Source organism: Athene noctua, chromosome 2 (assembly GCF_965140245.1).
Source record: "Athene noctua chromosome 2, bAthNoc1.hap1.1, whole genome shotgun sequence".
NCBI lineage: Eukaryota > Metazoa > Chordata > Aves > Strigiformes > Strigidae > Athene > Athene noctua.
The window spans coordinates 163,254,525-163,274,295 of NC_134038.1; the positions used below are offsets into that span (position 1 = coordinate 163,254,525).

The window sequence follows — 19,771 nt, forward strand, 5'->3', positions numbered from 1 at the left end:
TATTGGCCTTTCCCTCCCCCATTATCTTTTTAAAAATTTCTCCGTCCTCTAGCAAGGTTTTGTGTTCTATTTTTTCCTTGCAAAGTCAGAGAAAATCTTTTATGGGTTGCTTCTTGTTGTCTGTGTGTGGCTACTTAGTTTTTATTAAGCCTTTTTTTTTTATTTAGCACACTGTATGTGAGCTTTTTAGACATTGGATAGTCTGCAGTTGTTTAGGCAAGGTCTAATTCTGCTTGACAGATGCTCAGGTAACTCATATTTGCTGCTGTGCCCTCTTCTCCTTCATCCATGGCCAAGAGTGTAATTTTACAAAGGGAGACAGCTGAGGACCAAATCCTTGGAGGCATTTGGCTGCCTACTGCCCATTTGTTCACGTTTTAGGCTCCTTCATGATAGGAAGTTTATGCTGGAAGTCCTTTCAGTTAGTGGTGCAGATGGCTAACTACAGAGGATTCTACACTACTGGTTTGAAAGGTACTTTAAGCCTAAGGTGGTCTATCCCATATAGGATTTGCTACCTTGTAGAAAAACACAAGGTGTGATATGCATCACATTTCTTTGAAAATTATCCTTGAAAACAAAGTGGTAAGATTAGTAAAAGAAAACTTTAATAAAATGCAGTTCAAGCAAGATTGCAAGTTTTATCACACAGTATAACCTTGTTTATGTTACCCAGAGATCTGGGCTTTGGACATTGCAGATGTTATGTGCAAGTTCTTTTCTGAAACCTTGATGGCTGTTAACCATGTCAATAGGAGTGTGTTCCATACTTGTAGTTCTTCAGTGACAAAGACCACTGAAAAAAACCCCAACCCACCCCCATAGCACTTACTGCTCCTTGTTATTTAAATAAATAAGAGGAAAAAAATAAGGGCAAAACCTTGCTTAGACCATGACACCCATGTTTATGTTCTTTGACTTACAAACAGTTGAATCTGTACAGCTGGGGACATAGAAACTCGCAGTAGGAGGGGGAACAGAAACAGGCAGGGAAATCTTTTAAATCAGTTTTGTCATTAGAAAAATCCTAACATGGAATGGCATCCTGGACACTGACCTTTCAAGGTCCCTTCCATCCCCTCTTCTGTGATTATGAGCGTTGTTCCTTAAGCTCAGTGAGCAGAAAAGAAGTATCTACTAAAATGCTTTGTTTCATTTTCACGACTGTCCTGGTTTTGGCTGATGGGACTTTTGGTTTTAAATCCAAAGAACAAGTCATTACTTAATATGAAATTTATCTCCATTTTGCTGTTGGAAAGGTTATAGCTCACCTTGTCTAAATAACATGGAAAAATCTAATTAATGGCGCTTTTTTTTTTTTTTTTCTTTCAAATGACTTTAATCTTCCTTTTTTTGAACTTTTTCTTCTTTTAGTTTAGGAGATTCTCTGAGGAAGCAGTGAAAAATCACAGCATACAAACCAAGTATCATTTAAATGTGCTTGATTTTCTCTTTTAAATAGTAGAAATGCATTCCTGGAGAGGTACAGATTGGCTTAATTTATCTTAATGAGCTGTTGCTTCACATCTTTTCCTTTTCCAAAGTGGAACTTTCTGCTTCTCTCCAGGGGCTGTTGTGGCAGAGCTGAGATTTTTTTTATTTATTTCTTCAGTAGTAGCACGAGCCCTACAAGATGAACTGGTTCATGACTGGAGCTGATAATCTGCCATTCGTTCACTTACTATATCTTTTCATTTGGCACGTGAATTAAAAATATCTAGCTTACTCTAGTCCTTCTGTCACCCCCTGGGTTAGATGGGTCTTTGCATCAACAGCTTTTTCTGTTGTCATGCTCAGCCCTACCCTTAGATTTATGACATAAACTGCTATGATGGCCTTAGCGTACAAAATAATACAAGAGGTGGTGAGTAGGTGTTTGTCACAGTGGGTAAAGTTCTCTTGTATTTAAACTTTCAGGGCGTGAAGATACTTGACGTGATCTCCAAGCAAAGAATTACCAATGTGCCTCGAGATGACATAAGCCTTCGCCCAGATATGTATCCCTGCAGCCTTTGCTGGAAGGATAATTTAACGCTGATTATTGGCTGGGGAAATTCAGTAAAGGTGCAATTACCTGTCTTTGTAATAAATGCTTGCTGTTATCACAGACAAACAGAGGATTATTTCTGGAAAGCAAAGACAATCGAAAAAAATAGAATTTGGTTTGACTATATGTGCAGAACTCCTGCTGCCATAGAAATGTCATTGGTCTGACCCTCATGAGGAGGAGGAGTGATAGACACCCAGCGGTCAGACAGATTTCTGTGTGTGAGCAAGCAGGCGAATGTAATCCTCAGGGACACTTCTCTCCTCTGTGCCTTGGAGAGATTTCCTCTTTTGAAAGCTTTTAGTCGGCTGTTGAATTCATTTCTTTTGATTAGCATTAAGGGAGAACAACTTACCATGAGGTGTTTTCGGAGGGAATTGTTTTGGGGGCTGAGGAGGTTGTGACTGCTAAAACAGCCACATGATTTTGGTCAACCATGAAGAAAAGAAAAAAAGGGGTGGAGAGGAGGGACAGGCTGCTTGGCGTTTTGTTCTGCTTTCAGCAGGGGACTGGCATTTTGAACTTGTGTGCTGCTGACTGATTATGATTTGCTCAGACCAGCACCTGATAAGAGTTTGTTACAAGCCTGTTAGCTGTTTTCTAATAACAAACTGCTACATCCCTGCACAGTGGGAAATTAAAAGTGCTTGGTAGGAGTAGGTGGAAAGGGAGGGTAAAGTGACGTAGATGAAGCGTAAAAACCTTTTGGAACATTAAACTTGAGAGCTTTACAAATGAGGAGGTTTGTCCCAAGTTTGGCATCTGTCTTCCCCCTTGTATTGTGCATGCTTCACAATATTTGGGCATTTGCATTTCTTTCTATGTACGTACTCTCCTCTTGCTACTGAGATTTGCAATAGCATATTCTTACTGAAATTGAAAAGTAATGAGACACAAAGTGTGAAAAGATACTGAAAACAAACTCACATACATGCTATTATGAAGAAATTATGGTAGGCAGATGTTTTCACATTTCCCTCATGTGGTCCATCTTCCTTCTTCTCTCCCAGCATATTTATAAGGCTGTGGACTTAACAGCTGTAACTTTCCTGTCTGTTTTACTTCTTCATTGAGCCATTGTCAGTGTTTTACAGCGCGTGTTTTTCAAAATACAGAAAAGCATCTCCCAGAATGCCTCAGTAAGAAAAGGAGTTTCTGGGAAACGCTAGTATCATTTTAGGAATTACAGTTTGTTCATCATAATGATCCAATTCTCTGTTTCCTAGATTTGCTCAGTAAAAGAACGGCATGCCAGTGAAATGCGTGACCTTCCAAACCGCTATGTGGAAATAGGTACGATTGTATGAATGTGCTCTTTTTCAAAATTATATAAGCTTAAAGGTCTGTTTTCACGTTCTAGCCTGAACAAAGCTGTTACTGTTCAGAAGCAACATGTAGTAACATAAATGTCTTCTCATTTTTAGTTGATGAGGTTGTTCTCCTGCATAGTCTTTTTTTTTTTTTTTGTAGAGAGTCTTAAATTCTATCGTCATGTAAAATCAGAGATCCTTGTGTGAACAGTGGATGTCTTGACTTTCCCTTCATGCAGATTCTTACAGAGAACTTGGGTTTTTTGTCTTGGTTAGATGATGATCAGTGTAGTAGTAAGGAGAAAATAGATGTTAGTTTATTCGATTATTTGACCACACTGCTTTTAACTTTTCTCTTTTTAATCATCTCTTTGGTATAGCGCTAGAAAATTGATTTGATTTTCTTTTTGCTGCTTGTTTTGCTTCTGTGTTTTATGTTCTCCTTTGCTTTCTTGTCTACCTTAGATGATGTGAATAAATTTCCTTATTATTGATTAATGAAAAAGGTCTTGACTAAATGTGTTTATTAAGTAAAACCTAAAGTGGAATTCAAAGGAAATTTGGGGAGGAAGAAGAGATCTAAACAAAAAGTCACAACTGTCCCCAGAAGCTTCTCCTGGGGAAAGGAAATAATCTACTAAGAGATAGTGCTGGGAAGATAAACAGGCCCTCTGGGACTCTGAAGACCGGAGTGGACAACTGTTTGTAAAATTTGGTGCTTCCTTGTCTTGACTGTAATGACGTGAGATTGTAGACAAGAACGTTCAAGCTAAATCCTGACTTGTCATGAGAATCATGCATGGCATAGGTGTATACTCTGCTTTCTGATTTCATGAAGGAACTGTTTTAAAACAGCTTTGGAAAATCAACTAGGAGACTTGTTAAACTCTGTAAGAACTCTGGAAACAGTGGCATGCCCAACAGTTAACTGAGACCTGAAAGCTATTTGTTGTTTAAGATTACATAGTCTCAACAGAATAATTAACTGTGGATTTCTAGGGTATTTGAGATAATTTTGTCAAGAAGTTCAGTCTTGAGTTTTAGCCTAAGATCTTTTATATAATCTTCTGTACCTGTAAGTAGCTTTTAGAAAATAATTAAGTGGGGTTGTTTACATAGTGACAAATGAACAGAGGCAACTTCTATTTCAGCTATGATGTTTCTATGTGGAGGGAGCTAGTTCTACCTGACTGTCTATTGGAATGTCATTTTAAAAAAAGAAAAAAAAAAGCTGTCATTAGACTAATTAGGTACAGACCTGAATGTTAGAGATTTTTGTGTGTAAGATGAACTTTTTCGTCTTACAGTTTTTAGCCTAAAATCTTCTCTGTATTCTTGAGGACTAGTTTTTTTTCTCACTTAACCTGTTAATGACGTGCTTGAGATTTTTCTTTCTGGTTTCAGGTCAGAGTACTGAAAGAGCTCTGCCAAATGCTGTCAGCAGCACTCATTGGAACATGGGTATTAGATTAGGAGGGAAAAGAGAGAGACATTATTTGTTCAAGTTTCCATATAAATTACAATAGCTTTTGACGTAGTCACATAGAAGTTCTTGAGAGCTGTGTGTCATGCCAAGCATCTATTTCCATTTTGTTTCAACTTTTCTTTTCAAAGGCATAGCTGGATTGTCTGATGTCATTAATGGGCAGACCAGCAACCAGTCTAGTTTTTTGCAACATTAATATCCTAAGTGGATGCACAAGCTGATAGTGTGAAGAATTTATACACAAGCCAAGAATATCCTTCAGATGTTTTGACTCATGACGTCTTGGCAATATGAAAAATGAAACCCATAACACAGTATAACTTTTGTCATGTTTAGTGGTGTAGGTTTGGGGGTTTTTCCCCCCCTGCTTTTACAATTTTGCACCCGGAATGAAAGCCAGGAGTGTAGTAGGAGACTTCATAGTTGATTCTCTGCTCATCAGGGTAATACCTGTAAAGTCTGTAATAATACAGTGTTTTCTCATGTCTCAGTGGTTTCAGATTTATGCTCTTTCAGAGCCATTCTGAGGGCCTCAAAGTTCCACAACAGTATCATAGTAAAAGTGTGATGGTATTAGTAGATCATAAATGTTTCTTCAGTGGTTTGCAACCCAGTGAATAAGGAAACAGAGCATTTCCTGCATTGCAAGTTAGGTGCATAGGATCCTGTGTAACAAAGTCCTCCTCATCTGATTCTGTCTTGACACATAGGTATACTTACTCTGAGGCAGACGATTAATACCATGTCTACTATGATGCTAAACCAGATGGCCCATAATGTGGGAAAGTGACACCACTGAACTCGTTCTAGGTGTTTAATTTTAAAGAAGATAATGCTGTGATTACCTGTAAGAGAAATTAGGTGAATTATACAGGTCTCATGCACCGACATCTGCATGGCATGGCTGATTTTATGTACATCTTTCAGCACATTAATGGTGCTTTTCTTCAGTAATCTTATCCATTGTCTCCGGTTATGTTACAGTTCATTGCCTCCAGGGTCTTCATTCAGTGTCGAAGATAAACTCCAGTGAAATGTTTCTGTTTAGGTTTAAATGTATGTTAGCTGAGCAGATTCTATCAGTTTAGCTCTGTCAGCTACCGCTGTGAAGTAGTGTATTGATTAGAAAGTATTGGTATTGAATTACAGGCTTAACACGGACTAAATGCTGTTGTGATCCTTCTTAAAGAGTGCTTGACCTCTGTGCTCACTCCTGATGTGTGTACCAAAGCTGTAATGCTGGACAACTTCTGGTCTGAACAAGGAACCCTTCCTCAACTGGAGCTTGTGAGAAGGCTGGTTGCTAAAGAACTAATTAGCACTTTGCAGTTAATATGATGCCTTTTCAAAGTGAAAGTGTCTAGTCTTTGATGGCCTTGTCAAGTAGCTTGGGTTTTTATACACTTTTATGGAGAAGTACTTTATCTCTGCCTTAGTTACTCAGGTTGTTAATGATAGTGGAAAATAGAGATTAACGCTGTAAATCAGTGAAATACTTGAAGTCAATTAGACACTTTCAATTCAATTTATTTTAGCCCAAATTTTAGCTGAGGAATCTCAGCTTAATTCTGAAGTGCCAACCAGACAATAATGCCTCTTGAGCACTTGTCTCCCCTCTGCATTCGCCCAAATTCCCCACAAAGTAGACTTCTGTTTTAAAAATTACATGTTTTGTGTCTGTGCTTGTAAACATACATCTTTATGTTTTGTGAGGGAGTAGCTGTATAACTGCATGGCAGACTACCGCCAGGCATTGAGGTGGCACATTTTTATCTGAGAAGAAAACATGGGAATACTTCTTTTTTGGTTTGTCAAGTGAGATACTGGGATCTACCATACCAGCATTATTTTTCTCTTTACACAGACAGAACTTAAAGCTTGCTTAATGAATGTGATGAGCAGGAAATGAACTGTGACTAAATGTCATCAACTTTATATGCTGATTTATGCAAATATTTCATTGGAGCAAGTCTGCTGCACTCTGAGAAGCAAATTGAAAAAAAAAAAAAAAAAAGGAGAAAACCCCCCAACCCATTTATATAGCTGATTCCACTTAGCCTTTTGCTCATCCTGTTTTGCCACAAGCCAGACTGATCATTTATAAATTGCTTAATAAAATTGGTCAAGACTGCCAGACTCCTGAATACTTTCTGTGTTGGTTAACAAAGTTTTCTCAGTTCAGTGGGTAATGGACAAAAGACTTTTTCAGAAAATCAACTTTGAAGCTTTGAAACTTAAGCTCCTGACTTTCCAATTGTCACCAAGGATTCCATGGGATTTCCTTAAATGTTGCGTGTGTCTGTAGCTAGAGTTGTACAGGCAATTGCCATATTTCTAAAGATGATTTTTACTGCTGTGTGAGATGGAATAGCAATGATTTCAGCACCACAGTAGCACTTCTGTTACACACAACCTGACTGGAGGTAAACCAGCAAATTGTAACACTGCTTACAGTAGACAAAGCATTTTTCTAATTTAATTGAAAGAGTAGACCTCACCAGATGGAAGATTATTGGCATGATGAGGTAGTGGGCTCTTTTCCGGATGGTTTCTGATTAGTGTGGTACTATAATTGAGAGAAATTGTTTCGTTTCAGTAGCAAAATTCTTGCTCATTTCCATTCTGTGCTCGTAGCAAGTAGTAAGGCAACAGCTTTCAGTGACAGAGGCTTTACAGAGTTTTGATTTTAAGCCGAGGTGGGTTTTTTTGTTCAGTGATCATATTTAATTAACAGTATCATTTTCATTGCTCTGCTTTGCTTTAATGAAAATGCTCATCCTCTATGCTGTGTGGCATGCCAAGTTATATATAGAATGATTGATTAACGATTACTAAATTTTCACTAAAGCTTTTTGGAACCTTCAACATTCAAACAAAAATAAATTTGAATATGACTTTTCCAAGCGTTTTGATTATAAATAAATAGCGGAGGGTGTGAATTCCAAGTCTGAAAGGATCAGTTTTTTGCAAATCATTGATGTATAGGACCTACCATCGCTTTTAGTTTTACCCTACTGCTTTTCCTACTGAAATTCAAGAAAAAAAGATAGTCCATTAAAATGCCATTGCAGTATGTACATGATTAGGGAAATAGTTGCTTGATTTTACATGTAGCGGTATGGTTGGAAAATTTGTAGGGAATTCTAAGGATATCCAAGCCCAAACAAAGGACCTTCATGTGGGTTACTTTACTCCCCTTCCCAGAAGTTTACAGTTCCTTCTGAGTCACAGTTGACATTTCTTTAATTCGGCACATCCTGAGCTTTCTGCTCAGCCTTCTATTCTGATGTAGGTCTGTCTTGGAAATTTTAATATATGAAGGCTGTTGTGGAGTCTTATGGCAGATAGCAATCATTTGTAAGGAAATACTTAAATGCTGGGGCAGGTGTTTGTATCTGAAGATTTTCAGAGAAAAATATGAATGTTAAAAAGTAAGATTTGTAATTTCTTCAAGGATTATGTTTGGTAGCACACCTAAAAGCAAGAATATTTTTTTATTTCAATAAAAATATACCATGTATATGTATTTATGCTTTGTGATTTTGATCTAAAGACAGCTTAAGTGATAATTATGCGGGACCTTTTCTGGTCCTCTAGCTGGAACTGAACGCACTTACTGTGGAAAAAAGGAAAAAAAAAGTCTTTTTGTATTTTATAGGAAATGCAACTGCATGCACATGATCATAGCTAATCAAAACATGCCATTTTGTATTCTGTTTTGTATAAATAACCTAGCTCAGTAAAAGCACTGGTGGTGGAGATATCATCCTGAAAACGCTTAATGGTATGGTGTACTGTGGTCTACAGCAATGACTACAAATTTTGCAGGTGTACCTGAAGTAGCTGGTTAATTTGGAAATGCATAGTGGTATCACCCCAGCAGCTAACTGTGCACCAGAGTTCTAGGTAAGCTGGGCCAGTTCATGGTGCTCTGTGGCTCTGCTGCTGTTGCTATATGAGTGGGCTATCTAAAAATTAGCTTGTGTGTTGGCTTTTCCATTTTTTTCATGTATGAAAAAATATGGAATTTAAAAAAAAAAAAAAATCCTTCTTTTTCTCCACATGTGAAGTTTCATGTTAATTCTCTGCATGCTAGTTCAGCTTCATGCTTACTTTCCCAAAAGACAGTGTTGAAACCTTGGCCCCACTGAAACCAGTGGCAAAAACTGTAACCAGAATTTCCCTATAAATCTACAGTGGAAGAGTAGGAGCTGCTTTTTGAGAGCTGATCAAAGAAAATAGACTTTTAGTTTCCATCCACCACATGTGTGTGGATCTTTAAATTCCAGAGAAAGTTGCTTTATAGCATTTGGGTAAATAATGTAGTATATGTTGTTTTATTTCTGTAGTGTGGTATATTTCATACATTCTGTTTAATGAACAACAAAAAAAGATTTTTAGGTTTCTTCTTTTTGCTTCCTGGTAATTTGTTTGACAGCTGTACATAGATGCTGCACATAGAGTAGATTCACTGTCAGCATATCTTCCATCTTCTCCTATGACAGGCATAAACATGTATGACACATGGCCATACCTCGGTCATTCCCTTTTACTTCAATACTACATTTGTTTTAATTGTTATGGTTCCTTTTCAAATTAACAGCATTTCTGCAGTGCCTCTATGTTGGATTTTTTTCCCCTTGATCACGACAAAGTGTCCAGAGAGTAATTCGAATTAACCTATTAGTGCTCTGTGCAGCTATAACTATTATTTTTTTTCAGTGAGACTTTTTTGATTAGCTGCATCAAAGGTTTTTATCAGGTCAAGAAGCACTGTCTATGCCAGCTATTCTTTGTTCAAGGCTGTAGCAGCAGAGCTAGAGCATTGTGTTTCAACAAGGCCTCTTAAGGAGGATGAGCTGAGAGAAAGCTGAAAGTGAAACCAAGGAAACTAAACTCGATTTAAAAACAAAACTTGAAGTGATGATTTTTATTTGTTTATATATTTTTGTCTCACAGAACAGTACTACTGCTTGATCCTAAATACACCATTACATCGACATTACAAACATTTTTACTGGCAAAGGAACTAAACTTCCAGTGAAAGTCAAAGAAACGTTGTTTTTTTTTAACTGTCCTCATAATCTTTATAAATGTACCATTCACCATGCTGTTTTTCTCTCCAGATTCAAACCACAATATTTTATATGCCTTTGAGAGCTTTTTCTTGTCACTTTTTAAAGTTGAAATGAAAGTTTCTTTGCTTTTTCTTCCAGCCAGCATTATGGATTTGACTTTGTTTTTTCTTTTCCATGTTTTTCCTCCAGCCTTTCATATTCTTTTAAAATGCCAAATTCTAAATTATAAACTTGGAATAAGATATATTATGTAGATGTTTCTGACATGCTTTGTTTAAAATCATCACTCAGAGCAACATGTGACACGGTCGAAGTAATCTCATCAGTCTCGCAGGCTAGAACAAAATAATTATGTACAGGATTACGAATGTGAACCTATTCTCTCTTAGAATAGATGGAGTGCTTTACCCTTGTGCTGTGCTTTGGTCCCGCAGTGATGTCAAAGTGTCAGCAGTCATTAAGAGAAAAACAGTATTTGCTTATTCATTGAGAGACAGGTGTCAAACCTGTACTTTACTTGACAGTAATTTTTTCTCCTTTAGCAGGAGGACAATTATTTCTCCTGTTTCTTCTTACTACCTTATTAAATAAGCTTTCTTTTTAGTGTCACTATGCTGCATTTTCTGTTTGCTTTTCTAAAATAATTAATAACTATTTTAGTAAACAGTAGATATTAGTAATGTAGTATGTAAAGCAGTAAGCAAGGAAACTTTTTTTTTTCTCCTTGCGCTTAGATTCTCCTAAAACCATATTGTGGGAGACAATGATGATGCATCTGATACTTCTGTAAAAGCTTATAGGTGTAAGTTTTTCTGTTACAAGCACTTGGCTGATTCCTCTTTTGGGCCCCATGAGAGAGGAGCCCACAAAAAGGGCTGCACTGTAAATCCAGCAGAATAAAACTAAATAGCTATTTCTGTGGCAGAGGTCTGCTTTAATGAGCCTTTTTGTAAGTACAGTTCAGCTGTCTTTCTCTTTCTCAAAATAGTCATCATTCATTGTCGTGATTTCAAGACCAGTTCTAGGAAATTACATTTTCAGTTTCATGAACAGGAAAAGGGATTATTTAACCATGTGTTTTCTTGGTAATGAGGATATCTTTAAATATTCCTATGATGTTTAAAGTGATGATAAATAAATAATGATCTTTGTGTTTTCATGTATCATGCCAATAGATGTAGCAGGTGTGATTCTCTTATGGCCACATGAATTTGCTGCGAATATGCAAACCAATTAAATTGTTCTATTTATTGCCTGTTTTATTAAGCTTAGTTTTGGTTTTTCTTCCTTTCTGTCAATATGATTACTGAAAATCAGCCTGACCATTCATTTCAAATGTTTCATCTCTAGCATGTCCTCGAGCAAAAACATTTCTTCTTGCAAGCTTTAATGGAATTTAATCTGTTAAATGTAATTTTTCATATTGCTGATCCAACTGGGAAGTCTGTAGGTTTGTTATATGTATTGAGTCTTCATTTCTCTGAAGTGCTATTGCATGCTGTTGATTGCCACTGGAAATCAGTTGTGTGGGTTTTTTAGGGAGTAGCTCATACACATTCATTTATTTAATGTTTTCCTTTCTGTATCTCAGTTTTCCAGTTTGACACCGAATTCTATATCAGTGGACTTGCACCTCTCTGCGACCAGCTGGTTATACTTTCATATGTAAAGGAGATTTCCGAAAAAACGGTAATTGGTTTTATGTTAGTTTCTTCACAGCACTAAACTGCCCTGTGAATTGGACCTTAAACTAGTCACGCAGATCTGATTATCTGTGAAAAAAATTGTAGTTGCTCGTAGTGAACAGTGCTTCAAACTTCTCTGACCTATAAAATAAGGTCAGTGGAGGTGATGTTGGAGACTAATGTACTTACCTTTCAGAAGTCCTCTCTGGGTTCCCTCTCTCTTTTTCACTCCTTTTCTTTCTGCTATTTCTGCACCAGAAGAAACGAAGAATCTTTTTTAGCAATAAGAGGAGCTTGCTGACATTGGGTGTAGTGAAGTTGCTCAACTCAAGCAATAAGAGTCACTGTGGCAGGGTGGGATGCATGATTGCAAGCGAGTGGCATCATTGTCTCCCTTGCTTTCAAGACCTCTGGATGTGTACACCCAGATATGTGCGTAGATAGGTAGAAATTAGAATGCATGTCAGCCGTTCTTACTGCGCGCAGGCGAGTGCCACGTCTGTCTCCGACATTTATTTCATATTGCCAAATAAAAGACGAGGCAGTGGAGGAAATCCTTGAAGTTGCGGTGTGAGAATGGCAGATGCTCTTGATCATCTCTTTGATAGTATGTCTGCATTAGACAACCATCACCATAGTAACCTTAAGCAACTGGGTGCACAAGTTGCTAGGCAATGAAATGCTGTAGGTTCAAACAAATGCTCGAGCCTGCTGAAATCAATAGGGTTAGCTTCTAGCTCTGCTGCAGGATGTCAGATTATTATTTCTTTATTTATATTAAGGAGAAAAATAATGTTACAGCAGTGTTTCCCAAGAGAGCCAGTACAGTAGTCGTCTAGTGCGGGAGAGTCGATAAAAGAAAAGGAGGCAAACAAATGGGATAAGGAAGGGGGAGGAAAAGGTGGTTGAAATGCTAGGGAGCAAGGAAATTGGGAAGCTGCTGTTAATGAAGTAGCAGCGTGGGAAAGAAGCTAGTGTAAAGGAGGTAGTGACTGATAAAGGTTGAAGTCACTCTAACTGCTTCAGGAAGGAAAGATAAAAAGAGAATTTCAGGTGACATAATGGTAATAGAACATAGGAAAGATTTTTTTCATGTATTTGCTTTTAATTAGCCTTTTAAACTCCAAATGCTGGACTTCGATAAACTTCTCAGTCCTCTGGGTAAGCCTAGCAAGGAAATAAAAGTACTCTCCTCTCTGATACAGTGTCTGTGCCCTGGTGTTGTGGGAAACCCTCTGTTAGAGTCTTGGCTCCATGAGCCCAAGCTGCCTGAGCTTGCAGCAGAATTGCTGCTCGCTACAAATGCTGTTGGGTTGTGAGGAACACAGTTCTTCCTACACTTGATTTCACAGCTTTCAAATAACAGCCTCCTGCATGTTACAAATTGGATCAGAATTGAACTGATGGCTTGCTTCCCCCCCCACCCCCGCCACTTGCATTGGAATAGTTAAGTCAAGAAAAGCCCCAAGTGGTGCTGCTGCCAAATGGCTAGGCTAGAGCTGTGTAAATCCACATTGTATGTCTCCTTGCTCTTTCATTCTGTGTTTCGTTATAATTCACAGCCAGAAGTAGAAAATAAGGGATTGTCCTGGACCTTGACTTAATTAAAAATACAGCTAGTTGAAGACAGAGGTTTTTCTTTGATAGAAGATGAAAATCCATGATGTCGTCTTACCATAAACACCTACACTGCGCTTGAAAGTTCATGTTACTGTAAGATCATTAGCACAGCAAGTGGTTTAGATTGTTCTTAGGTTAATTCTTTCCCTACTGCTGCTGAGTGCTTAAAAGTGCAAACTTAAACACCAGCTAAAAGTACCCCAAGTTCAGATTGGTACCAGAATATCATTGATTTATAGAAGTCTGTGCTTCAGGGCCTCAACTCAGCTGAGAATGTGTCTTAAATTGTTGCTCATTGAATACAGTGGTTGATTATCATCTCTTATAGTCCTGAAGACTTCTGTGACTAAGAGCAGAGAACTAGTGAGCAAACTCTCACTATTTAGACAAGACCTCTGTCTTGTCTAAACCTCCTTCTCTGCACTGATCTGTTTAAGGGAAGACAGCCAAAAGTAGGAATAACTTTCCTTTGTGGTTCAGATGCAATTACAGCTACTCTGCGGAGCACAGCTTTGCAACTTGTATGTTTTGCAGCTGGGTATCCAGTGCAAAGTACCGGTCCTTTGGGGATGTCTGCAGCTGTTGAAATTCAGCCTTGTTTGTAGATGACCATCAGTTGACATGGCTAAGGTAAATCATGCAGGATGCAACTAAGATGTTGGTGTTTTTCTAGGAAGTGGAGTGCTGTGCAAGGCCTAGACTGGATATTGTACAACCCCTGCCTGAGTCCTGTGAAGAGATCTCTTCAGATGCATTAACAGTACGAGGATTTCAGGAAAATGAATGTAGAGATTATCATTTAGGTAGGTGTTCTTAATACTGTTTTCTATTATTTTCATGCCTTGGTTTAAAAAAGATTTGATTTGGGAGGACTCAGCCTTCTTTTCATCTCCTTGAATAACTGTCTGTAACTGCTTATGACACTGAAGTGTGAAGTAGAAATCCACAAGAAGCAGTCACATGAAAGAAAACAAATGTGCATCTTTAAACATCATGATTTGTAATGCCATCTGTTAAGTACTAGGGAAGGCAGAAATGCAGAGCTCATGTAATGTCCGGTATCGTGGAAGGCAGTATCTTTGATGGAGAGGTATTCAGCATTGATCTGTAGGAGCTCTTGTGTCTCTTCGGATGCAAATACTTCGGGAATAGTGAAATGAGTGGCACAGTGTCTGGAAAAGCTTCTTTAGAGACAAAGATGGAATAAACGTTGTTTCAACAGCAAGATGCACCTGGATCAACTTAAAAGGGGCACACTGATACTTAGCTTTCCTGTACCGATAAAGCTCTCAGTGTGTAACAGACCCCAGAATGGTAAAATGTAATGATTAGAAATTGGAGTTTGGCAAGTTCAGCCTAGAAGATAGGTTTAATTATGTAATAGGCAGGGAGATTAACCCCTGGCACAATATATACCAGAGTATTTTAAATAAGATGAGATGGTTTTCTGATATATGTGTTGTAGTTCAGAAAGACAAATGGCAAAGCTGATGCAGAATTCCTTGGTGAAGATTATATAGCCTGTGTTATACAGAAACATTCCTTCTGGCTTTTAAAATCCATGAATCTGATTTTTAAGCATCTTCTCTGGCAGCATGCTTCAAATCATAGGCTTGGCAGGCCTCTTTGTGTACATCAATGCCCTTAAGCCACTAGAAATACAGTATATCTCCTCCTGATGTCCAAAACATCTCTGCTGCTATCAATAGAATTGGGATTTCGTTATAACTGTCCCTAAGCAGAACATTCATGTCCACAGTTCTGCTTTTATACTTAATGAATATTCTAGTTGATCTGACAAGTCTAAATTTTTTGGATGGCTTTAAAACAAGCATTATTTTATGAATTGCTTATCAGCTTAGGAGTGTATTTGTATGCGTGTATAGATACACATAAGGGGTGGGGGATGGTTTTCTTTCCTGTATGTACAAAATATTGATGGTGTTTCTTCATGGGTTCTGTGGAAATAATAACTATTCTGAGCAGTCATCTTCTGTGTTTGATTTTACCTTTAAGTACATTTTTACTTTGAGCTTACTCAAAAATAAAGGCTTATGGTTTAAGCAACTGCATTATACATACAACCTTAACTTATAACATTGCAAATGCATTGCTGTAATGATGTGCTGTGTCCCCAGGGGTTATGGCATCTATCATTTATGCTTTTGATGGCCTTGACCTTGATGGGGAGGATAAGTTTATTGCAGGCTATGTAGTGTAATAGTCCTCTAAAAGTATAATAATGTGTTCTAAACCATCATAAAGTTTACACATAGTGGATGAATCAGAATTTGCAATAAGCTGTAGAGATTTTTTTGAAAGATATTTTGCCATTTAAACCAGTTTTAATTTATTGGAGAATACAGTTTCCCAAACAAGCATGTTCTGCAGGAGTAGCCTTGCTATCTTCCTTGCATCTCCTTTTTTTAAATTCCCCTCAAGGGTGTAGTAAAAAGCAGGGCTTTACTTAAGGAAAATATAATAATAACAAAACTGTGTATGCATTTGCAGAGTATTCAGAAGGTGAATCACTCTTTTATATCATCAGTCCAAGAGATGTGGTTGTGGCTAAAGAGCGGGACCAAGATGACCACATCGACTGGCTTCTTGAAAAGAAGAAATACGAAGTAATTTTTATAACATTCTTTCCTTCAGGCTTTCCTGGTTTGGAAATTGGAGTGGGATGATGAACTTTGCTAGGTCGTTTGGATTGGATAGTTTCTGTTCCTACAGTCACTGACTAAATGCTTGTAAAGCGTAGCAGTTGACTATACATCTCTCCATCTCTCTGGAGAGTTAGTCTTCCTACTGAAACAACTCATCTGAATTGCACCCAAGTGAGGTAGCTGAATTAGATGCTGTGAATACTGCTCTCAGCATCAGATATGAAATGTATTAGCTGTCACTGAAAATTATTAAAGCTGCGTTCTGGCTTTAAAGCAGCAGAACAGTTAACTAATGAGCTATGTGGATATTTTTCTAGATCTATTCCATCTAAAGAGGGAAGGGAGGTGGACTTGGTGGACAATATTAGATTTTTCCCATTCTATATGGCTTCCACTATAGAACAAAAGGGTTGTGTTAGGATATTGTGCATTGCTCCATATTACTTACCTTCGGTGTTGAAGCTTTTAAAAGTAAAATAATACAGGCTTGAACTGTAGGTGTTCATGCTGAAAGTAGCATTACTCACAAAAACCAGAGTCAATATTAAAAACAAGGGTATACAGCTTCCTTGGAAAAAAGCAGCTCAGTATTTGGTTGCGTAAATATCGGTGTGCTTAAGCCTTTATATCTAAACACCTAAAACAATGATAATAAATTCTTACAGACTGTATCAACATGCACCCAGTGTTCTGGATTCTGATGTCCAGCAGTTAATGGCCGAGAACAGTTGTTACAATGCATAAAATAACTTGCAAATTCTTATTTACTTGTTATTTGTTGGATGCCCATAGCAAGAAAAAAGAAAAAAAAAGGGAAAGACATTTGGCACATATTCCTTTTGTTAATGCAATCATGACATTCCTTATGCAGATTTGTTTAAGTCCTTTGTGGATGCTTTTGCATCTGAATAGCAAACTCATACGATGAGTGCAGTTTTGCAGTTTATGTAAATCGCAGTATTTGGTCCCTGAAGATTCCAGTAATTTGCAAGTGACAGCTGTGCATGTGCCTTTATGAAAGCCATTCAAGGTAGCAGATAGCTTGTGTGTTATGATGTATGTTAAAGGTTTCATTTTGTTTGTAAAAGTGTTAGCCTTGTTGCTGTACATTTGAAAGAAGTAAAAGAACAGCAAATGACATTTAAATATAAATTAGTCTGACTGGAGAAGACTTTTGGGCTGGCAAAGTGAAAGGTAGCCTTCCCCCACTCCCTTTCCTGATGATTTTTTTCATGGGTTTTCGTAGTGAAGGGTTCTCATTTGAAAATGATCCAATGTGATTGCATTGTCTGTTTCGTTGTAATCTTGCAATTTGATCCTAATATAGTAATGTGGAGTGAACCCAGATGGAAACAAAAGTAGTTTTCTCTTTGGTTGACTGCTTTTGTTTGAGTATGAATTCAAAGCTGTTCATCCAACCATGGCATTAAAAATTCTAGTGCTTCAAACACCCTGCTCTGAAAAATAGTTTATTTATGCAGTTCTAGAGCTTTCTGTATTGCAAGTTTGTGTATTTGGCTAGTATCTCTGTTTTCTACTTTTTGAACATAGGAAGCTTTGATGGCAGCTGAGATCAGTCAGAAAACCATAAAAAAGCACAAGATTTTGGTAAGTCTCAAAACCTGCTATTCAAAACAAAATATCTGATTTCTTTTAGAATGCTGTGAGATGCTACAAATATATTTCCTGTTCTGTATCGCACCAGACAATAGCTGTTAGGCATACTCCAACAATTTCTTGGTTTCAGCTGCAGAACAGGAATGTCTGGATCTGGATTTTATGAAGGTGCTATTGACATTAAAAAGAAGAGAATTCCACTTGTCTGATTGCTGATGGAGTTTTTGTTTACTTTTACATTTGTATTAAATTTGCGGATGTTTCAAGTAACGCACAGAATTGTAATATTAGAGATTGGGTGGGGAATGACACATTTCTCTCTAACTTTGACCTTGTACATGTGACAGGGTTTTGGCAGGAGTTTAGAAGGCACAACTGGAAGACCTTTTAAATGCTATTGAAATTCAGTTACAGTTTCACATCTACTTCTCTCACGTGCTTTGCAATTCTCATAATTTTACATAGTTAAGCTCATTTTCTCCTGTATGGTTATTTCCTATGTTTATAGTCCACAGAGCAACAAAGGGTATCGATGTTTAAGACAAAAGTGGGCAGGAGAGAAGTGTAATAGCCACAAAAGCATCACTAATTTTAGCTCTTTTTTTGTTTGTTTAAATTGACCTCAGTGTGAACACATTGGTGTTTCATTAATACCGCTTCTTTAAATGGAAATTTCTATTTAAGTACAAAGTGTTAGAAGATGTGCTTAATTTTAGCCAGATTACTGCTATAATATGCATGCTCTATATCCGTACATCTTAAAAATTCTTTTCCTCTTGTGTTGTCTAAAAGTTGAATCAAGACCTAATGGCATCCCACAACCTTTCACAGAGTTTGTAGGATTTAGCTGCTTTGTGACCCTTGCAAAAGATGTAAAGAATTGTTAAAGGAGGTCCTGCCAATACATTAGAGGGGGAGAGGGGGAAAAAAAAATCCTTTGGTTTACAGAAATATGCTCCACTAGGGTGAAATTTAGCATGGGTATATACAAGCAGAATTGTTGAGTATTTGGTGTCTAATGCAAAACCCACAGAATGGGATGGGGGAAAATGTTGACATCAAGGCCTAAGTAAAGGATTAGTGATACAGGGATTTAAAACAACTCATGTTCTCACTGCTCAGCTGCAATCAGATCAATGACAAGTGATCCTATCAATGACACCACACTCACACCACCTGACAAGTCTGGTAGGCTTGGGAATTTTTGAGGTTGCAGTAATGATCACTGCCCCTCTGCCCTTCTTGAGCAGAATGCAAGGGTCCTAAACTGTCACAGATCTACAGCTTCTTTCCTTATACTGCCTTCTCTGCTCACTGGGGAACTGGCCTACAGGAGAAAGAGGCTGCCAGAAATCGTCATTCTTGAGAATAGTGAAGTTGAAAATACAAAGGTGGTTCTTATAGTGGAATGAAATCCTAAAATCTGGTGTATGTGTGTGCTCTTTTTTTTTTTTTTTTTTTTTTTTTAATAAACTTTGTAGCAGATTCACCAATTGAAGTTGTTAGATATCTCTGCTCATATCCTGGTCTGCTCAGTACTGTCCTTGATCAAAAAATTTATATTATGCCTCAGAAGACCCAAATGTTTATTTTTATAGGAAACAAGGACTTTTTTATTGTACACATCTCTCTTTTATTTTCTTTTTTTCTTTTTTCCTTTATTTTCCTTTTTTTTCTTTTTCCTGGAAACAACATGCTTTTAGTGATGTGATTCTTTATTTATGCAGTGGGTACGCTGGACTGTGTTGACCTTGACACCAATGTTGAGATTACAGCAGAAGGCATGGCTGTTTTGCCAAAATTTTAATATATTAAACACCTACCAGAAAAATTTTTCAGCTGCCCTGTGTGATAAACTCTTGGGAAGGGGAATTTAATGTGTAATAATATGTAAAAATCTTGCTAAATTCTCAGTAATTCCTTTACTTCATAGAGCAGCACTAGGATTTATATTCTCGACCAACGTTCTTCCACCTTGCAAACTGTGTTGACAAAAAAAGTGTCTCATAGAGTGGCTGGTGGTTTTCTTTTTGAGATAACTAATGCAAGCACTGAATCATCAGCTATGTGTTTTGAACAATCCTTAATATGTAGAGGTGGCACAGTCTTCTCAGCATCAGTGAGTTTATGAGAATTATTTAAAAGAGCATCTTAATTTGAACCCATGAGTGGTCTACAAAGGTATTTAGTGTTGTCTGTTCTATGGGCCCTACATCTAAAGGAGAACTCAGACTATCCAGTTAGGGCCTGGTGCTTGACTTA

The 19,771-nt window shown here is 37.6% G+C and overlaps 1 protein-coding gene across 3 annotated transcripts in view; it reads left to right on the top strand.

Moving 5' to 3' along the window:
- Nucleotides 1-19,771, top strand: part of VPS41 (VPS41 subunit of HOPS complex) — a 110,588-nt gene that overhangs the window by 59,956 nt on the left and 30,861 nt on the right. For all 3 annotated transcript variants that reach the window (XM_074900924.1, XM_074900926.1, XM_074900927.1), the window contains 6 exons: nucleotides 1,918-2,064; nucleotides 3,274-3,340; nucleotides 11,513-11,610; nucleotides 13,900-14,029; nucleotides 15,738-15,853; nucleotides 17,444-17,500. In XM_074900924.1, the coding sequence (XP_074757025.1) occupies nucleotides 1,918-2,064; nucleotides 3,274-3,340; nucleotides 11,513-11,610; nucleotides 13,900-14,029; nucleotides 15,738-15,853; nucleotides 17,444-17,500 (615 nt within the window). The remainder of the gene's footprint in view (nucleotides 1-1,917; nucleotides 2,065-3,273; nucleotides 3,341-11,512; nucleotides 11,611-13,899; nucleotides 14,030-15,737; nucleotides 15,854-17,443; nucleotides 17,501-19,771) is intronic.